Source organism: Fonsecaea nubica (genome assembly GCF_001646965.1).
Source record: "Fonsecaea nubica strain CBS 269.64 chromosome Unknown Scaff137, whole genome shotgun sequence".
Taxonomy (NCBI): Eukaryota; Fungi; Ascomycota; class Eurotiomycetes; order Chaetothyriales; family Herpotrichiellaceae; genus Fonsecaea; species Fonsecaea nubica.
Window position 1 is genome coordinate 1 of NW_019173810.1, and position 19,945 is coordinate 19,945.

General features: G+C 53.6%; 4 protein-coding genes across 4 annotated transcripts; 2 read left to right on the top strand and 2 right to left on the bottom strand.

Annotated features, from left to right (window-relative positions):
* Window positions 1-460: 460 nt before the first annotated feature.
* Window positions 461-3,286, bottom strand: AYO20_11161 (hypothetical protein; the record flags this gene model as incomplete). Its single annotated transcript, XM_022649414.1, has 1 exon — window positions 461-3,286. The coding sequence occupies one exon, from the start codon at window positions 3,284-3,286 to the stop codon at window positions 461-463; it is 2,826 nt and encodes a 941-aa protein (XP_022494601.1).
* Window positions 3,287-8,660: 5,374 nt separating this feature from the next.
* On the top strand, window positions 8,661-9,975 carry AYO20_11162 (hypothetical protein; the record flags this gene model as incomplete). Its single annotated transcript, XM_022649415.1, has 3 exons — window positions 8,661-8,872; window positions 9,208-9,853; window positions 9,919-9,975. 3 exons carry the CDS (start codon window positions 8,661-8,663, stop codon window positions 9,973-9,975), a joined length of 915 nt encoding a protein of 304 aa, XP_022494602.1.
* A 4,534-nt stretch (window positions 9,976-14,509) lies between these two features.
* AYO20_11163 (hypothetical protein) lies at window positions 14,510-17,100 on the bottom strand (the record flags this gene model as incomplete). The annotated part of the gene is made up of 2 exons (XM_022649416.1): window positions 14,510-16,887; window positions 16,950-17,100. 2 exons carry the CDS (start codon window positions 17,098-17,100, stop codon window positions 14,510-14,512), a joined length of 2,529 nt encoding a protein of 842 aa, XP_022494603.1.
* Window positions 17,101-18,500: 1,400 nt separating this feature from the next.
* On the top strand, window positions 18,501-18,908 carry AYO20_11164 (hypothetical protein; the record flags this gene model as incomplete). Its single annotated transcript, XM_022649417.1, has 1 exon — window positions 18,501-18,908. The coding sequence occupies one exon, from the start codon at window positions 18,501-18,503 to the stop codon at window positions 18,906-18,908; it is 408 nt and encodes a 135-aa protein (XP_022494604.1).
* Window positions 18,909-19,945: the final 1,037 nt, after the last annotated feature.

Below are 19,945 nucleotides of genomic sequence, written 5' to 3' on the forward strand. Positions count from 1 at the left end.
TCCCTGCTTCTCCCACGATTAACCACCTTTTCAACCCTCATCTTCGACAAGACAAGCCAAAAAACGGGACTTTCCCCGTCTTACTGTACCTCTCCACCCCTTCTCCCCTCGTTGAATTCTCTTCGCCACCCACGCTATCTTCTTTTTCCCAAAACTGCCAACTCTGTACTACAGGATCCACCAACCTCCCATTCCCAACCCCTTAACTTAGATCCCCCCTCCCTTGGACCGGTCCCTCAACCCCATCTTCCTCCTCCCACCCCCCACCCCCGTCGTCCTCCGGTGAATGGAAATGCAATATAGCCTCTTCTTTCCCTCTTTCCCTTCCTCTTCTCTCTGCACCGTGGTCTCGTAAAGGCATAATATACACAAACCAGTTTCTGAAAAGATGTACAGCATCCGGCGCCCATCGACTGAGAAATACTCCCCACAAAACCCGGATGGCTTCGAGCCAACCCTCTCAGGCAGTCTCGCCTGCGATCTGGCCGTACCATTTCTCATGACACTTCCAGTCCACTAAGCGCACTCTGTCGAGGGTATCCACAAGTCGGTTGACCTCCTCCAGGAACTCGGGCATCCCAGCGCGTGCCAGAACTTCCCCTGCACTCGTCGTACTCCGGGCTCTCTCAGCCGTGCTAGCAGCCGAGAGCCTAGCAAAGACATGTTCTCGCAGTGTCTTTAGAAGGAAACTCGCAATTTGTTCGCTGAACACATCTGCGCTTGTGGTCCCAGTTGGCTCGTCTATTGTTCCGCCATTGACCCCGACCTGCCGTGCTTGCTCTGCTGCCTCGAGGTTTTTGGACGCAGCTGCGGCAGTGGGTAGAACTCGCCCAACGAAGTTGAGCAGTCCTTCTTTGGTTGATTCTGGCATCATGTGGGATGATTCAATGAGGGAGACGATCCGGTTGGCATTGACTTTCGAAAGGTCCAATGCCATCAGACGTTCCGCATCTTTTGCCCACAAAGACTCCCTGTTGCGCCTGAGCCGGATCTTGGTGGTAAGTAGGATTGAGGAAATGGCCACTATTTGGAACACTCGCGCCCGTAATCTGAGCAGGCGTATGTAGTCAAGGTGTAGCGGCTCGGGAATGTCCCGGTTGCTAAGATGTGAGTTGCGCAAGACGAGGTCGGTCAGGCCTCTGGCATATACCGCAGATGCGCTCGCGGATAGAGATCCCACGTTTGACCTCGCATTTATCCACCAGTCCTTGGCTTTTGCGAGTGTATGGACACCTTGCTCGAGGTCCCGTTCAAATGATGCAATTTCGTGTTCGTGGCCGTGTTCAAGCACCGCCTGAGAGGCCAGTCTGAATTGAAAGTTGATGTGATCCAAGCTCATCAAGTCAATAATATTGATGAGTTCAAAAAGACGATCGACTGTGTCGCTGGTCGTATTGCCGCTAAAAGCATTCACGATTTCGTCCCGGCCAGGAGAGCAGATCTGTGCGATCAAGCCCGCGACGGTCCTGAAAAACGAATCATACGAGAACATACCATTTCGGCACTGTTGACTGATCAATACTGGATCCAGAAAGCCGTCCATCCTGCTATGAAGTGGATGCCGTGGGCTGATCAACAGCATCAGCTTCTCTCGGATGAGGACTGCCATGGAGTGAGTCCACCTCGCCGTGGCTTCTCTGTCTCCATTCTGAAGATCTGCGCGCATTCTGTTTCGTAGCGAGTCTGTCAAGCCCTTACGGGCGTCTGTCCAAGGTTGCTGTTGCACCTCAAAGCTACCGCTGACCAGTATTTCGTGCGCAATCTCCCGATTGGTTGGTAGTAGAGTCATCATCTGTGAGAGACTGTCCGTGAAAGACGTTACCCCCGCCACTTGATCTTGTCGATCGGCCCGTGGTGTTGGAGGAGGTGTCATCAGGGTTCCTTCTGTCACATTCGACTCTGTCGCAGCAGGCGTCGAGGCTCGTGGGACTTGCTCTGCTCCATTCTGTCGCTTTTCTGCTGCCCTTTGCTTCCGTGCCTTCCTTACAGCTGTACGAACTCTTGACAAAGCCTCCTCTGGCCCTGCCAGCCGCTTCAGACGAGCCAGTAGCCTGATCTGCTCCTGTCGGACAGCATCAAGATAGTCATCAGCAACGCGGCCCCGATGGTCGTCTTTGGTGGCCTGCAGAATCAAGTCCAGATTAACAAATGAATTGACCATGACATCCACAAGAACACCCAAGTCCTGACTTTTCCACGCCTCAAAAGTCGAGGTAAAGTCGTTGAGGGCAAAGGAAAAGGCTTCGACCTGGGGCTGCGATAAAATCGGCTGCGGCGCAGTTGTCATGGTCTTGATGTTAGACTCGAAGGCCTCAACCAGCGCACGGGATTTCGTCATGAGCTCTTGCTCCTGAGGCTGTCTCCCACCATGGCTGAAAGCTTGCATGGGATGTGTTAGGACAAGGTATGCACTCAGGAACACCCGCACAACGCCCGAATTTTCTTGGCCATTGTCAAGAACGCCCAGGTGTCTGAGAATAGACGTCGTGGCAGCAGTAGTTCGTTGATCCGAAATGAATTGAGTCAATTGCTCGAAAGAGAGCGACTTGGCTCGCTGCAGGTCGAGTCCCAGAGCCGAAAAGTCGGAGAGCACCTTGCTCGCGTGGTAACGTCGCCACGATCGCTGAATGACTTTTGCAGCATAGACGCGATTCGAGCGCTTCAATGCTGCTGGAGCGACCTTTTTCTCCTCGACGGCTGCGAGCGACGTTGTTCGGGATCGTCGCGTGCCTTGTTGGTACATAGACCTGCGTCTATCTGCCTCTGCATACTTCTCCGCCATCTCTTCCTTCAGCCTGGCCAATTCCGCGGCCCTTTTCTCCTTCGTCTCCTCGGCGATCTTTTTGGCTCGTTTTACTTCTTCCTCACAGCGGGCTGCAATTTCAGCGAGCAATTTCTCCCGGGCAGCCTGCGCCGCCAAAGCCTTCTCCTCGCTGTAAGATGCCCTTTGCGCCGCCTTCGCAGCGGCGGCTCGGAGCCTGACCTGTTCAGCATGAGCGGCACGGTCGGCCAGGCGCGCTTTCCGACTCTCAATGATGGATGCTCGTCGAAGGTGTTGTGCAATATGGGTGCTCCGGGGTCCGCCATGACTAGACAGCGCGGAGGAATGGGAATGGATCGACGACAGTGAACTGCGGCGGGACGAGTTCGCAGAGGACTTCCGCCGCACAGAGGACTTGCGGTGAAAGCGATCAGCTATGCGAGCCGGTGGTTCGGTGTACGACTGCGATTCATCGATGCTCAAGTTCATCTCGACATCTTCGAAAGCTGGGGTCGTCGGCGCCATGCTGAACTTCCGGTAGGAATTGGTACGGCTCGAGAGGAGGATCAACTGAGATCAGCGGCTTCTCTGAACTGAAATGAAACAAGGTTGAGGGCTGAACGAAAAGCACTTCTCGGAGTTCAGTCGAGAAGCGCGCAAGGCGTGGTGTAACACCGGCTGACTCTCAAAGCCGCCGGAAACGTCACACGAACGACGCGCAACAAAGAAGGTCTGTACAAGAAGGAAATGTTCGCAAAAGAGAGCGTCGAAACAAGATGAGTCAAGGAAATGCTCAAGAGGGGACGGGGCGGGAGGCTGGGAGGGGGAGAATGGGAAAATTGGAAAGTTTGTGCCATTTGGGAATGACGAAGCCATGGTTGTTGTTTGCCGCAGGCTGTGGCTGCTGGAACCTGCCAGCATCGATGGATCACAGCCACCCGTCAGCCAGTCGGGATTCCGTCGGCACAAGAGCCACTAGTGTCCCAAGAACCCAGGCGCCCACCCAGCGCCTGCCTACCTATCAGCCCCTAAATTCCACCAGCCTCGCCTAAAGGTCTCCGGAGCTCGGCAAGCAGCCACTAAGCAAAACAACACCACCGCACCTGACAAACTGCGGTTCATTGTTCGTTGTACCTCGTGTGCTTGTATATGCTGCGCTCGGATGACACCAGTCAATGTCCCCAACTTCCTCGATGGTCGGAATTTTGCATTGAACTACATCCCTGATATCTCTATCTAGCAGCCTTCTGTTGATGTACGGCTTCTCAACTCGATCGGACTGTATCACACCTCGCTCTAACCGAGACGAACCCTTGCCATGCTTGCTACTTCCAGCCTTCCCCCGATGTCGAAATACCTCAGGCATCCATAGTCTCAGGATTTTCAAGTGTCTCCTACAATACCTGCTCGATAGTGTGCGAGCCACACGGGATATACAGGATCGGCAATTCTAGAAGACGATGCGTGCGTTGATGGTCTTTTCAGACGTGTCCAGAACCAAAAAGAGGCAGGAAGTGCTACTCAGTCACGGCCAGTGTTGCCTGTCTACATGATAATACCCGTGGAATTCTTTTAGTTGGAGGCTGTGGCATTCACGATAAGTCGACGCACCATGTGCCCAAACCAAATTCTCTGTCTGGTGCTTCTCTCGTATGGTTTCCTTGAGCCGAAGTTTCGTCCCCTTATGTGGCCAGGTATCACCGGATTCGCAAGCCTGTGGCCAGCCGAGAACCGGATCCGATGTTGATATACACTCTTGTAAGTTCAGAGCTTGCAGTCCAGGGACGGCTTGATCCGCTACGCGGAGATTTTTTTGTTTGAGAACTGGTAAGGGAAACGACAAGAAACACTTGCAAAAAGGTATTCAACCTGCAATGTCTCCTCGAGGCCTTTACTACATTCCTTCCGCATTTGATGTTGCATACTCTCGCATTGAGAACAAGCAGGCTCAAAAGCGCTATCATCATCGTGCGGTGTGGTAGAAGCCACAACGAACTGATAAAGACATATCCAAAGCCCAGGGCGTGCTGGCTGCTGTCCACGAGAACAGACCGGACGTCAAGTATCAGGTTGGATAGGGAAACACAGCAGCTGGTGAGTAGCCTCAGATGAGGACTAACCATAGATCCTGTGGCAGTTACGACTGAAGTACTCTAAATAGACATCTTAGCACACCAGAGCCTATACGGATGCCAGAACAACTGAGCGAGGCCGTGGGACGTGTCCTCTCAGAAGGTTTGCTTTATTGCAGAGGTCAGTCCCTTTCGGAAGTTGAGGAGAATTTTAGACAGGCCCGAGACCCGACGAAGAGCTCTATTTAGCACTCATCTCCAGGGCAGGAGAGCTCTTGGAGATGCCATTGTGCGCTGTATCAGGCTGTCTTGCTGGTTTCGCAACGCGGTGCGACGAGTGGCATGCCGGGATGATAGCGACATTATCAGGGGAATCTGCTATGATATTGCTTGGTCTGCCCACATATTCCTATCGCAAGAGGTTCCACACGACAAAGCACAAGCAGAGGTAAGTCATAGCATTCCGTGATGGATTTATGCTGACAGCACGAGGCCAAAGACTATGAGAGGAACTGGACTTTTGGGAACAATCAGCCCGAGGCCAGTCGAACAGATGAACTACGAGACAACTTCGTATGCTGCTGCTGGAGCACAAATCGACTGTCTCAAAGACGACAAGGCTTTCCTGCCTCTGTTCACACGATTTGTGCTTGTACGCATTACACTCAATTACAAACAATCATTGGATGGACGGAAACGCCAGCGACACAGTATCTAGGACGCATGAACGCCTAGAATGCAGGCAAACTTCTACATCCAAGGCCTGAGATGTTTCCTGAGCAGTGTCTGCCCTCTGACGAGGTTCTCGCTGTCCAGGCTAGCCACACTGTCACCTTCGTTACAGTCTCTTCCCTGTCAGCGCCGACGGCCGGGTCGGACTGAGCCTACGTTGCGGAATATAGAGTTTCTCATACCCCTCCTGACTGCACGAAGGGACTGCACTATTGCGCCAATGCCGGTGGATGCCAATCAATTTGGCGAAGAGACGATCTTTCTCGACTCTCCCACGTCCAATGCCAATTCTACGATGTATGGGCCCAGCCCTTTTCTTGAGTCCGACATGTCAGAGGGAAAGTTCAGACAGAAAGAACACATGTGATGCTGGGAATGGACCTGACCATGGGTGGACTTGTTGCCAGCTGCTGAATCAAACTTCCTGCTAGTGATGAAAGCATATGACTACAACCAGGTCTGGGGTTCGACCTGCTGAATACGACTTTGGAACTACTTGGGGCCAAAACTTAATCTATCTGCGCTAAGTGCACATCCCATAGCTCCGGCCTCTGCCTCCTTCATCATCAACGATCGACAACTTGTGCTAGCGTGGTGCAGGAGAACTACCCTGGTCGCATTGGGAAGTCTCCTTTTCAGAACACGAGGGTATTGCCTCTCTAAGACGACGGGTCCAAATACCAGATCTCTCATGTTTGCCGCCTTCCCTTTCACGCCAGGGATGTTCCACTCCTACATGCCTTTATTGGACGGGGAAAGAAGCTGTGCTTGACCAGGACACCCCAATCTTGCGCACGGAAAGGTTGTGCTTAACAGATGAGCATGCTGGTCCAGGAGCTCCAGTCCCACTTCCATGCGGCAGGAAACGTCAGCATTGGCTTATTTGGGACAATGAGGCCAAAGACTTGAGTTGATTGTTGGCGGCAAACCACTGACCATGTGCTAGCGCCGGCGTTCGAACTCCTGTGCTTGCGCACAGACCCATTTCTCGACATCCTGGAACCTCCTGATTCACCGTCTCTTCTCTCTCCACTCTTGCTGGTGTCAATCGGGGTCATGGCAGGCGACGGCGGACCCACGTTCACCAGAATCACCCTCGACAATCCATGGCTCTGAGGAGAGAAGCAGTGTCTGGATACGCATTGAGGTTGACTCCCACCTCTTCCCGCCTTGCAGCCGGCACCAATTGCCCTACACCAAAGGTCAACGCAATACGGGACGAAACACCTGCCACCTAGCAAGTGGGGAAATGTCAAAAAGGGATCTCGACGCCTGGCCGTCGGATTTTGACCATCCGCTGATACCATTACTCTCCGCACAAATTTTGACATGGCCCGTGCAGCGATACTGTTAGCTGAACCTGTTAAAGTTTTCCCGTCAATCTCTGGCAAGTGCATTGTCTCGTGCTATCTACACGCCGCCACCAACCAGAAGACTTGCGGCTGGACATTTGGCCGTGCGAGTCACCAGTGCCATTTTCGCGGTGCTTGCATTCCAGCTACATCATCCGACAAGGATTAGCTGAGATCCTGCTGGGAAGAACTCCGATCTTGAGTGATATTCAGATGGGCACGATTTCCACATCTTGTCTGGAGATCGGCCACCTCGATGGGAAGCATCTCGGCAAGTGACGGCGTCCTTGGTCACTAAAGGAGTAACGGCTGCAAATGCCGGACTTGCCCAAATCGCTCTTTGAGATCTCCACAAGACGGGAACAGTGCTGGGAATGAAGAGGCAAAGCTCGATCAAGTCGCCACAGCAGTTTCCAGTTCAACCCGATGCGGCATGGCTTTAGGGGAACAACAAGCGAGATCTCCACGCTCCTGCTTCAATGATCCCCTCCCAGAATATTACCTGTCACATTGAGGTCAGCCTCAGGGAGGAGACCTTCAGACGCCGCTCGTTATTGGCCAGTTATTTTTTGCCAGCTTCAAATTTCCTACATCTTCACGAGTCTGAATTGTTGGATGATCGGCGCCCGTTTGACACCATGGGCCAAGCTTACAGCCTTCCAAGCCTGATCACAGCGAGCATGGCAGACAATACCTTCTCCAAGTGTCTGTACTCCGGGGAAGCTCGAGTTACATCCGCGCGTCAATGAGCGAAGGTCGACCACCCATGCAAAGCTTCGTCCCAAGATTTAGCGTCGTCTCCCTTCGTATCTTGAGCGAAAAGTCCCCCTTGGCCCTGATCAAAACTCACATTGCAAACTATGGGGAAGTCAAGCGGCCGGGGGTTGAGGACGCGAACCCATGTCGACTGGATGGGTCGGTGGCTTTCCTGCAAAACTCCCTCCCTTTTTCCTGTTGTCCATGGTTCCCGCTCTCACGAGACGGTCGGTGGTTGGATCTTCTGGCAGCCTGCCAACAGCCCCCCGCGCCAAGTTGACGCGGACCTTTTGACGAATGATTGAAGCCATACGAGAAGCCACCACCGTTCGAGATCCAACTTGCAGCCGGTTCACCCTTGCCGGCCCCCACGATCCGAGATTTACAGGGCTGTCGTGAGACTAAATGCTCTGCCTCAGTCTTTGAATGAAAAGCGGATACCTTTGACCCTTTAGCGACTCGCCATCGCACTAGGCGGTTCCCTAGTTTCCCTCTGAAAGCGCGTGCTGCCCACCATCACGACCACCAAGCCTAACTTTGGCAATCGGAATGATTGCGTCTGCAGACCTGCCAGGCGGAGACTGACTATTGAACGCCCTCCTGAGATGTTTCTTGGACTCACCATCTGTCTAGTCCTCGTTGCTTTACGGTCAAGCTGTGCTCATCGCGGGGCTCAACCCACTCCTGATTGGCGTAAAGCAATGGCAGGTCCATCCTAGACGTTCGCCTTTGCTCGTCAACGAATCAGAGCTGCGTCCGGGCTAAGCTGGTATACAGCTTGATATGAATTTCGGGTCAGTCTTCATGTCAAGATCGAATTCTCAGGGCAGGTTGTGCTCGAGTGGATCGCACTTGAAATGAACGACGACCATTTCGACGCTGTTATAAACCTTGGTGTGCCCCCGTCCCGTGCTGACTCCTTTCCCCATGCTTTTTCCGTGGTGAGGCTTCCGCTACTGGTTGCTTCCGCCCTCTTCCATGTCACTAATGGCAGCACCTGCCATCCAGTCTTCGGAATACCTCGGAGGTCAAGAGTCGGGAAAGAAAAGAGAGCGCGAGGTCACTGACACCGAAGCTCAACAGGAGACGAAACGAAGGTCTGACAAATCCAGGAAGCAAGTTCACTGGGATCTGGCTCCGATGCCTCCGTCTTCGGCTTATTCGCAACCTCCTTCCTATGTCTATTCTAAACTCCCCAAGTAGGTTTTGTCCACGTCGTTCGACACATGCCACTGACAGAGAGGATCAACAGCTTCATAGAGCCTCGTATCCCAGATGCGTCCTACGATCAAGCTTCTTTCAAATCAGGTAGCTCCCGTGGCACTTGGTCTACGGAAAGCGCCTCAAGCCGCACGGCGCAACCTGTTCATCACCCAGGCGCCCCTTGTCATTGCAGTCATGGTGTCAATACATGGTGGGCAACTTCCACAGGGCCCGTGCCATCAATACCATGGCTCACAACGAGTCTTCCCCAACTTCAACTTGGGAATGTACCAATCATCCCTTTGGAAGTTGCACTGCCAGTCTCTGATAGTGGGGGCCGGTCCAATCCATTTCAACTGGCTCCATTCCTCTGGGCTGGTACCGAAGAACCTCAGAGCTTGAATGTCAATGAGGACGCATCGATTGCACCAAACGGCACTGTACCACGGGCAGAGTGTGCAGACCAATTCCGGCCCGATACCACGGCCAATACCTCGTTCATTGCGCAGGCACTGGAAAGCGCGGACGTGATACCCGCTGGGTGTCCGATTAGCCAAGGTCCGGGATACACTGAGCCCCCATATCCTTCTTACGCTGGGGACAACACGGGCCCAGGTTATACGGCAGCAACTCTACCAACGGACGCTGGGCCCCCACCAATCGCAGTCGACGTGTTCACCAGCAGCACGGTTGACTCAGGTGCAGGATACAGTTTTGCTCCCCCTCCAAATGTCAACCTGGAGGGGAACTACTCTGTTTCCTACTCGGCGACCGGCCCATCCCCCGCCATGGCTTGCCCAGTGATGGCTCCTACGTTCGACAATCAAGCCGTCGAGCAAGTGACGGCCCAGAGCTATTCTCTTCCATCTCCACCAGAGGGCTATATCCCACCTGGGAACACCGCACAACAACCAGCTGTGCGCTGGCTTCCACCACTGACGGGACAGTCCTACAACCTCCCGGTACAGCAAACATCGGTACGTATCTACTCGTCTCTTGGATTGGTGCTCTGAATTGACGACTAACACTCTGCGTGGTACAGGATCCCTTCAACTGGCAGTCTAGCCAGCAGTGGGCGGCGTGGCCAGCAAGCTGCTGATTGGCATTGGCCGAAAGCAGACCTGCCTGAGGAGACGTGCCAGGTACCACGTTGTTCTTCCTCTGGGACGGGAGCGACATTGACAAATGGCGCGTTCCCCTATATCTGCTATATCTGAGACGGGAGATATGACTTTGTGCCTGAAATGCCCGCGCATGAGAGCAACAGGACGGAAGAAGGCGCGGAAGAAAGGAAGTGTTTATCCAAGACCCCCAAAAGTTATATGCCATTGGCATCTGATCTTTGGCACTCGCCCCACTGACACAGAAAGGAGGCATGTGTCCCGAATCCTTATCTTCGTTGTGGCTTTCTACGGTTTTATCCATTTTTCAAACGATACTGAGGACAATAAGAGCTCAACCACTTGCTCCGTCTGACACCATCTTTGGGGTGATATGGTTCTTTCTCACCAGGCACTGCTGCTTGTCGCTCTCCCGGTCTTTCCCCGATTTTAATGATTCATGTTTGCGGTTGTGGTTGTGATTGTGGCTTTTGCGCCGTGCTTACGGCATGGCAATGGTGTTTAGCCGCACAGGGGACCAGAGAGAGAGAGAGAGAATAGCTACTTGGCTGAGTATCTAGATAGCTATGTACCTACAGACAAGGACGGCACAGGCCAAGACTGTCTATGATAATGAGATGAGATGAGATGAGAGATGACGAATGATTCACTATCTGAGTGATTGGCTGACCTAGTCACCTAACTGAGATCTGTATTGATATTTGATATTGATACATGCACGTGTATCGGTTTGGTTCACCCTACTTTCACTCAGTTACTCACTCGCTCATTCAATCATTCATTCATTCATTTTGTCCCAACTTTTGTGTTTATTCTATTCTGCGCTACGAAGCAAATGTCGCAGTTGGGTCGAGGGAGTGGGTGCCTTTCCCCGGAACCTTTCCCTTGGCCTGGCACGTGTGCCTGGCGGCAATGGTTCGTAGTGTCTAGGACGTGCTGCCTGGTGCTTGGTGCTTGGTGCTCGTGTGTACGGGGTAAAGATACTCGATGACTCGATGCTCGATGCTCAAAGACGCGGTTCCGCAAGCGAACGCTTCGATCGTGGCTAGCCGGGTCGGATCAGAGTAGAGCAGAGCAGGGCAGGGCAGAGCAGGCCCCTGATTCCGAATCTGGATTCAAAAGCACAAGCGGAAACGAAAACGAAAACGCAAGTCAAAAAGTTGGGACCCCCCAGTAAAGCCAGGTGTCAGTCAGGAGTCAGCTGCCATGTGCCAGGATGTAAAACCTCGGAGGGACTTGGAGGTAGGTTGGTGGAGGCATGCGGCGTGTATGGAAATGGAAATGGAAATGGGGATTGTTCATATTCCTTGTTTGACCAAGGTAGACAATGCACCGCGCCGCACCCATGTGATGCATGTCATGGCACGGCATGCATGTGCCCTCTCTGAAGCTTGATACGAGCACTCCTTCCAAGTTGAACCTGGCGAGAACCTGGCGTGCCTGGCACTGGCGTTGGCAATGGCAATGGCACTTGCACTGACCGGGTGACAGAGTATCCGCCAATGCTACCCGCCCTCGTATCCTCGTAGAACTCATAGTAGGATCGGCAAAGGGACATGCTCGTTTTGCTTGACCTGTCACGCCTGTGTCCGTCCCCCTTTCTCCTTCCAACCCAGCATCCCGCACCCCCACCGCAAGTTGAGCCTGGGGGGGTGCAAGGAATCCCGTACTGGGGAGCACCAGTAGCTGAATCTTGCTCGGGTTAGAGTGGATGGAGCAAAAGGACAGAGAGACCTAGATCGTGACAATGACACCCTTACACAGCGAGAAAACCAGGGGGGCTGGGAAAGAGGTGTCGTCAGGCTGAGTAGCAGTCGCAGTCGCAGGTTGGTCTCACCGAGGCCGTTCCCCATTCAAAACGAGTTGGTCTCATCTTAGTCGATCCGGCTCTCTCGTCAAGGTCATGCATGAAAGCCATGGGGCTAACAAGGACAGCACAATTGCATTTGTCATTGCTTTCTCGACTCCCCCGCGGGGGGCTCACATCGCACGGTATCGTGAGAAGCAAGATGAAGCGAGAGACAGAGATGGCACATGAGAATGAACTGCATGAATGAATGCATGAGTGCATGAGAGGAGATGAGTTGAGTTTAGAGAGGCCGTGGAAGTGGAAATGGGAATGAAGTGTGGATTGGCTTAGGCCGGTGAATCTATCCCACATCACACCCCATCATCATCATCCTCCTCTTCTCTGGGCCAACCACTGTTGAGGAGTTTGACATCGAGGCATGGTGTGCCACTCTTTCGCCGTCGAATCAGACGCAGGCGCGTTTGCGCTTCCGCCCTTCGGAACGACGGGAGGGGAGCGATGATCGTGGTCCGTTTTTGTTGCTAGTTAGAGCTTCGATGACTTGCCTACTTGGCCCAAAACCTAGCTCAACTGCCTTTACTTGCTTCTTCTGACCATGGTGAAATCTAGAGTTTCAGCGTCGTGCGTGCAGCATGCATGCAGCATGCACCTGAGGCGTGACGCGTTCGACAAAGACCGCTGTGGACATACCTGAGCTGATGTGGCTGGGTCCCCCGGAGCTCCCAGCGCTTGTTTTTAGGTGTGTTACACAAAGAAGTTGACCAGCGCCATCCCCCACTCTGACCGCCTGTGGCATCAGAGAGAGAGGGTCACACGCCTGATTGCACTTGATCTGGGCCCCTCTCTTTCTCTGACTCTTGGAACATCACCAAGGCGGACGGTAGGAGAGATGGACCGAAAGCGAGTGGCAATAATCCGTGCAGTGCTTGGTTCGACGAGGATGGTGATCTCAGGCAGGAAGGGATGGCACAGGGGTTCGCTCCGACCCCTGCTGAAATCTAGCTTTGGATGGGTTGGTCGGTCGGCAGGGAGGGAGGCAGATACCCAGTTGCACTCAGTGGGTCTGTCCTCGGTACACGGTACTCGATGCCCATCTCTCGTGGAACTTGTAATCGATCGGAAAGAGATGATAGAGAGAATCAAGCCAGTCTTGCTTGTCATTTGCCTGACTAGAACTAGATACGGAGTAGTGGTGAATGGGTCGGCGATCGATCGAAGGTAAACGGTTCAGAGACTGTTGGGGGCTGATGCTAGCGAGGTCAAGGAAAAGCGTATTCGGCAGGATGACGCCGGCGATTCAATCGATGGAGGAAAACGTGTCTTCAGTGCACATGCAGGTGTTGCCAAATATTTGCTCAAACTTGCGCGAGGAAAAAAACAACCTTCCACCACCACCACCACCACCCAGCCTGCCACAAGTTTTCAATCCAAGTGCCACTGCCGAGTACAGTCAGTCCTTCGAATTCCTGATCCCCTCCATCCCTCCCTCCATGGCAAAACTCGGCGCCCAGAACAGGACAATATCTTTGCTATAGGTTGGTATCTGGTATCATTGTTGACCTGCGGAATCGCTGCCTCGCCTCCTCATCCTCCAATGTCCTCATCGTGTCTGCTACTGTGTCCGAACCACCATCCACTCGTTCACTCGTCCACTCGTCCAATCGAGCAGAACATGCCCAGGACCACCGGTGTATGCCCAAGAGCCCTCGAACAGCAACTAACCGTGCTGACGGACTCAATCGTTTGTAGTAGCTCTCCCGAACCATCATTCAATTTCCTCAAACAGCCAAATACATATGCGGCGTGGTGACGGCTGGACAGAGGCAATCCAGGGAGTGAAGGGCTAGACTCACACTCCATGCCATGGCTCTCCTACCCTCTCCCCTTCCACAAAATGCCCATTATCGCATTTCTCGAGCCGTCGTGAGATTGCTGAATGCATACTCAGGTTTGTTTAAGCGTGCCATCTCAGTCAGTCAGTCAGTAAGTCGCGGGCGGCGATGGAACGCCCAAGCTGGCCTGACCTAGCCTGGCCATCCATCGTCTACCGTCAGCCTCGTGGCCAGACAGGGAGCAAGGCAGCTAAGACATTCTTCAATCTCCCGGAGGAGGACCCAGTAGAGTCGACGGACGGCTATACTATGCTATGCCAGCCGTGCACTCGATCGACGTTGGCAAGTATGTATGCACATCCCATCCCATCCCATTATCTGTCAATTCATGTCCATGTCCGTGTTCGTGGCCAAGAAGACACTACAGGAGATATGCTCGCCTGCAAGACTTCCCCAGATGGCTGGGATCAATTTAAATTGCAACGAGATTACTTTTGTGTGTATGCGCGTGTGCGCCAGGCACTTAAGTCCATGTTGACATAAAAAAGTCTTCGTCATCATCCGAGTCGTTCATCCGTCCCAAACGGGCACTCTACAACTGGGCAATATCGACACACCAACAACTGTCCAAGCAAGCATTCTCATTTCGTCATTCTCGTCAGACATCCTTTCCAAGTCTATGATATGCGGTAGCGCTGGAAAGAATGCCAGAAAGGTTTTGCATAGACCAAACATCACAGATCGCTCTGTGCAGTTGAATACACCAAATGCTCACAAGGCTGTGAAAATGCCCCATTCATTTCTCATGTCAGCTCCCATATACATGTCTTTCCAAAGCTTCATCGCGCCTCAGACCCAGCTGAGACCCCATCAGGTAAACTCCACGGTTCCTCCAGTTCTGCCTTCCCTGGCTAACCTCGCCTGAGCCCGTTCTGCCCGCCTCCTTCTCCTATTATTAGCATATTCTGTCGCTCCACTTGTCTCCGTCCCAGGCGAAGTGATACCACTTCCACCTGGATACCCCAGGTTGCTAGCTGATCCAGGGATAGGTGGCGGAGGCGGAAGAGGCACTTGGTATGCCTGCGGAGCGCCGGTTTGCACGTTGTGCGGATCGGCTGGAGCAGGATATGGAATCGTCGGAGCAGGGCTAAACCCGGCAACAGACGTTGGTGGTTGAGGAGTCACGGCTGTGGCCGGGTGTGGCATGGCAGCAGCTTGGGCAGCAGCTTCATTCTGAGCAGCCTGTTCGGCTTCCAGAGCTTCAGTGCGCCTCCACCGTCGATCAGCACTAGTTGCCCCCATAGCCTCACTGTCACTCCCGCTGAAACTTGAGCCTCTCCTTGACCTCCTCGCCGCCGCAGAGGCCTGGCGTTCTCTCCTGCGCGCTTCACGCTGTGCCGCGGCCTCTTCCTCAGTCAATCGTCGAAGGGTCACTTGGCGACCATCGTTGTGCATGTTTATCTTGACACTGACAGGTGGGGATTCCATGCTGTCCGTGTTGTTGTTACGGCTGCCTTGTCTTCGCTGACGGTGAGACTCCTCCGCTGCCGCGGCTCCCAGGGCTGCTCCTGCCAGCCCAGCGGCAGCTTCGTCGCGGAGATGATGTCGATGCCGTTGTCGGCCGGATCCAGTGGTGTAAAGTTCGCTGCCTGATGACTCGAGGTGAGGTGGTGGAATAGGGGGTATTTCTGCATGGCTGGGGCCAGGCACAGGATAAGCAGAAGAAGGCGGAACTGGCTGTGCGATGGGAGGATCTTGGCCTATTGGTCTGATCCGATCTCTGTCCGCAAGAGCGCTTGCTGCCGCGGCTCCAACGCCTGCTCCCACTGCTGGTGGGATGGCTCCGCTCATTCCAGGAGGTCCTAAATCGGTCGATATGTCTGAAGCAGTCTGGCTGCCCATCCTGCCGTGGCGAGCTCGTCTGGGGGGTGCATATCCATCACCAGTATACCCGTGAGCCGCGTCCATGCGTGCTCTTCGCTCCTGGTCTATCCTCTCCTTTCTCAGTTGTTCTGCGCGGAGATCTTCTTTGCGTTGCCTGCGGTTTTTGAACAGTTGTCGGATAGCGAACACAGTCCCTCCTGCGACCACGGCATCTCGGAATCCATGCGATCTCCGATCGCGTCGCGATGGGGATCCTGACATATATGAATCGTACGAGTACAACGACTCTGATGGTCGCCGTCCATTTGAGCCTGGTGTCATTGGGGTTTGGGCGAGAGGATGGGTCGGTCGAATGTGGCCCGGACTGACACCGGTTGGTGTCACTGGACGGATGGAGGGTGGCCTGCCTTCTTCGATTCGAGACATCGAGTCTGTCGTCACAGACTGATTGCCGCCGAGAGGTGGTCTGTAGGGGCCAGCATCCGAGTCGTCGTCACGGTCTCTGCGGCCCATCAACTTCTTGACTGCGGCAACAGCCCCTCCAATAGCTGCGACCTGTAACAGGCGGTGTCCAATACCGTGACGAGGCCGATCGGACAGCTTGTCGTCGTCGTAGTAATAAGACGATCCACTTCCAGTCACCTCGGTTCCAGATCCATGCACACGATGAGGCGAATCGTCTCTCCTCGAAGACCGTCTCCTAAACAAGGCTGCGAGACCCACACCAGCAGCTCCCGCCAGTGCCAGTTTCCCCAGCCCAGTGTGTCTGCGGTCATCCACGTCCTCAACAACGTCATGGTGACCGCTACCGCCGCCGGGTCCATAGCGACCTCTTCGTCGCTCAGCCAGATACTGCAGGATGAAGTACAAGGAAAGCATGAAAAAGCCCCATAGTGAAAAAAGAACAAACAAGTAGGCAGGCGATCCATAGAGGGTCAGGCCAAGCGGAACCTGGACGATCCCAAGTAAAGCAATAGCCCGGCCTAGCCAATGATGGAGCATGACACGGAGAGGAATGTGTGCGTGTTTCCTCCCCTTTTCTTTTCGGTGCACCATACAGCCTCCCAACACTTGGACCCAGATCAAGACGTATATTGCGACACCGATCCCATGATGGGGATTGGTCAAGCTTCTATTCGGGCCGACAGCCTGAAAGCCTAGGATGATAACCACCGTGCTCAAGAGCAGAGTGAGGATTTGCAGCCATATGTGCATTCGGAGGGCAAGTCGAGGTTGGCGGCCGTAGAATCGCATCAGGAAGATCGCGAGGGGGACAATTCCAAGGAATGTGATGGCGGCGATGATGCCGTGCGCTTCGACCAGGCTATGGTATCCAGTCAGGGAGAAGAAGCGATTTCCCATTCCTTATTTTCGACCTCGTCAGTTGACCACGTCAATGCAGAACCACGGAACATTTTCTTCTCACCATTGTATCTCATCGTCGCAAAATTTAGTCCCATAAGGTTGGGCAGGAGAAAGTTATCTCTTCCCGCATCCCACGTCCCGTCGCCCACATGCATGGTGTTTGAATCATAGGTGCTGCTCCCTGGAGGGGAGAGTTGCGGTGAGGGCGACATGGCTCGATTGCCGACCTCGTGCCTGCAATCGACAGCTGGAGTTCACTGGAGGCTTCTCCTCCGACAGTCAAGAGCTTGGGACCATCCAAGGATGAGAAAGGCGTGGGGAGATTCTTGGTTCCCGAACTGTAGAAGTTGGGTGGCTTGAGGGTTGATCGATAGCTGTCACTGATCTTCGCTTTGTTTACTGGAGCTCGGCAAGCGGGGTAGATGAGTGGCCGATGCTGCTAAGAGAAGTCGGTTCGAATATAGGGTAGGAAAGGGTGGGAGAGCTGGGACAGAAATGAGACCTTCTCGTAGGTCGATAGGGAAGTATCACAAGAGCAAAAGTCTGTCTTGCACGATGCAATTGTCTGGATGTGGCCGGATTGGGTGGTGAGTTGTCCTCTGTCTTGGATGGAGCCAGAGCGGTAGGATGGGCAACAACAACAAGCCTCCCAAGAGGCGCCCCCCCAGAAAGAACCGTTAAAGACAGCCACTAAGGTGGGCACTGGGCACCAGCGGGTCCCACTGATTTCTTCACTGTCGATTCGCCACGAGATCGCTTCCGCCCGTGGCTACCCGCACACTATCTTCACCCTGGTTCATGTCATCATGATCTTGAAGTGTCCGCCCTTGGCCATCAACCATCCTTTGCCATAAGATAACACAGGGGCACGAGGAAAAGCCAACGATTAACAAGGTCGATGCCACTGCTACCGAGGCCGCCAGATCCATCTCTGACCCGTTTCGATGTCGACGATAAATGATGCAGACGCAGGGGCTCGCTTTGTAAGAGCCGTCTCGAGGTACGAATGTTTTCTTTTATCGATTGTCATCCAGTCTCAGATAAGCTAGACGGAGATCTTGAGCACTAACCGATGTGCTTTCTTCAGGCTGCTGGGATGGGTCTAGTAAGTCCATCCAGAGACTGTAGTCGGATTTGCAAAATGCCTAGTCACTCATCCTCTCGACAGTACATTGTCCTGGAGCGCTTCATTCTATCCTCAACCGTGGCTAAACTGGAAACGTCGATCCACTGAAGGCCTCGCCATTGATTTTCCGGTTCTCAACGTGCTCGGTTTCCTATGCTACAGTGTATCAACCTGCTGTTTCCTGTATTCCCCGACGATCCGAAGACAATATGCAGTGAGGCATCCAGCATCTCCAGAGCCAACTGTTCAACCGAATGATGTTGCCTTTGGAGTACATGCCGTTATCCTCGTCATCTTGACCTACTCGCAATTTTACTCGCGATTATGGGGCTTTCGAGGGTCGGCTCATCAGCGAGTCACTCGCCCAGTGTTGGCCATCGTATGGGGAAGCCTCCTTGCTGTTGCCGGCATGGTCGTATTGATGGCTTATCGCTCAGGTCTGAGGGAGCAGGACCCAATGGATTGGGCATGGATCGATGTGGTGAGATGACTCCCAGTAGCTCTCCGTTGGTGACACGACTGACTGGTGACGGGCAACCACTGCAGCTGTACACCTTGGGGTATATCAAGCTCGTCTGCACCTTTGTTAAGTACATCCCACAAGCTTTTTTCAACTATAAGCGCCAATCGACCGAGGGCTGGAGCATATTGCAAATCTTGTTCGATCTGACGGGAGGGGTGCTGTCTGTAGCCCAGCTGACCATCGATGCGAGCTTTGGGGGTGACTGGAGTGGAATCACCGGGAATCCTCTGAAGCTCGGGCTCGCAAACATTAGCATGGGCTTCGACCTACTTTTTATCGTTCAGCACTTTGTCCTGTACCGGGAACGGGAAGAGATATGCAAGGGCTCGGACGAGGAAAATGACCCAGAACGACCGCTGCTCGGCCGTTGACCGCAGACCCCAGCCATAGCTATCTCGCGACTTCGCCAGGCAAGACCGCCCGTTGCGCAGTCAGTTCGGGTGAGCTCTCGGGAAACGACGAACACCCAGTTCGAAGGTGAACAAGTTATCTTCGAGCCAAAAAGGGTGACCGTTCCCTGTCCGGGGGCCATGCAAGTTCTGCCTCAGCCGCTCGCATGGGTTTCTTAATTTGCACTCCTTTTTGAGGTGCTTTTCGCCCGATCTGGACCAACGGAGATGCGGGCTGGGCAGATGATGCGCCGTTGATTCCTCGCTTAGCCACGCGTTTAGCGACGATTCAGCAGGACTGATGCTGGTGAACGCCCGACGGCCCGTTCACAGAGGGTCTGGGTTCTGGGAACGAAGGCAGGACTTGTTCGACTGGTCAAGTCTTGAAAAGATCAGCACTGGTGGTGCTGGTCCTTGGCGAAGTCACTTCAGCGAATTTGATGTGCCAAAACAGGCAAGCTGACCTATCACTGAGGCTCATCACACTTTCACATAGATATCACAATAGAGAGCAATAATAGACTACGTGAGAGCATGTACTCGTACACCGGTAGTCCGTACGGAGTACTGTGGACTCTGCAATGGTTTGGGATTATGTGCCTCGCCACGACTCCTTCGTGACAACCTGACCGAGTATATTAATAAGGCTTCCACGCTAGGTTTCATGTGTCTCTAACGGTCCGATCACGAGTAATCGTTTGAGTGATTGGCCTTGCGCTCTCTTACTCGCAGTCCATCACCCTCGCCGTCAGCCGGAAATATGCCATAATTCTTGCAGGTTTTTCTTTTTACTATCTTCTGATTTGTGGCCAGATTTGGAAGAGAACGTGCATGGAAAGGTGTTGGCGGGAATAGGTCTCCGACGGTGCTTTTCGACCAGACAGCTTCGCTCCCCGGGGAAGCTTGTGAGCCTAGTTAGCGCTTCCGTTGTCGGGGCTGGGGAGAGAGGCTTTTTTGTCGCTTCGATGGGGATGAGCGGGACTGCTCGAAGACCCGGAAAGGTATGGGAGGGCTACTGG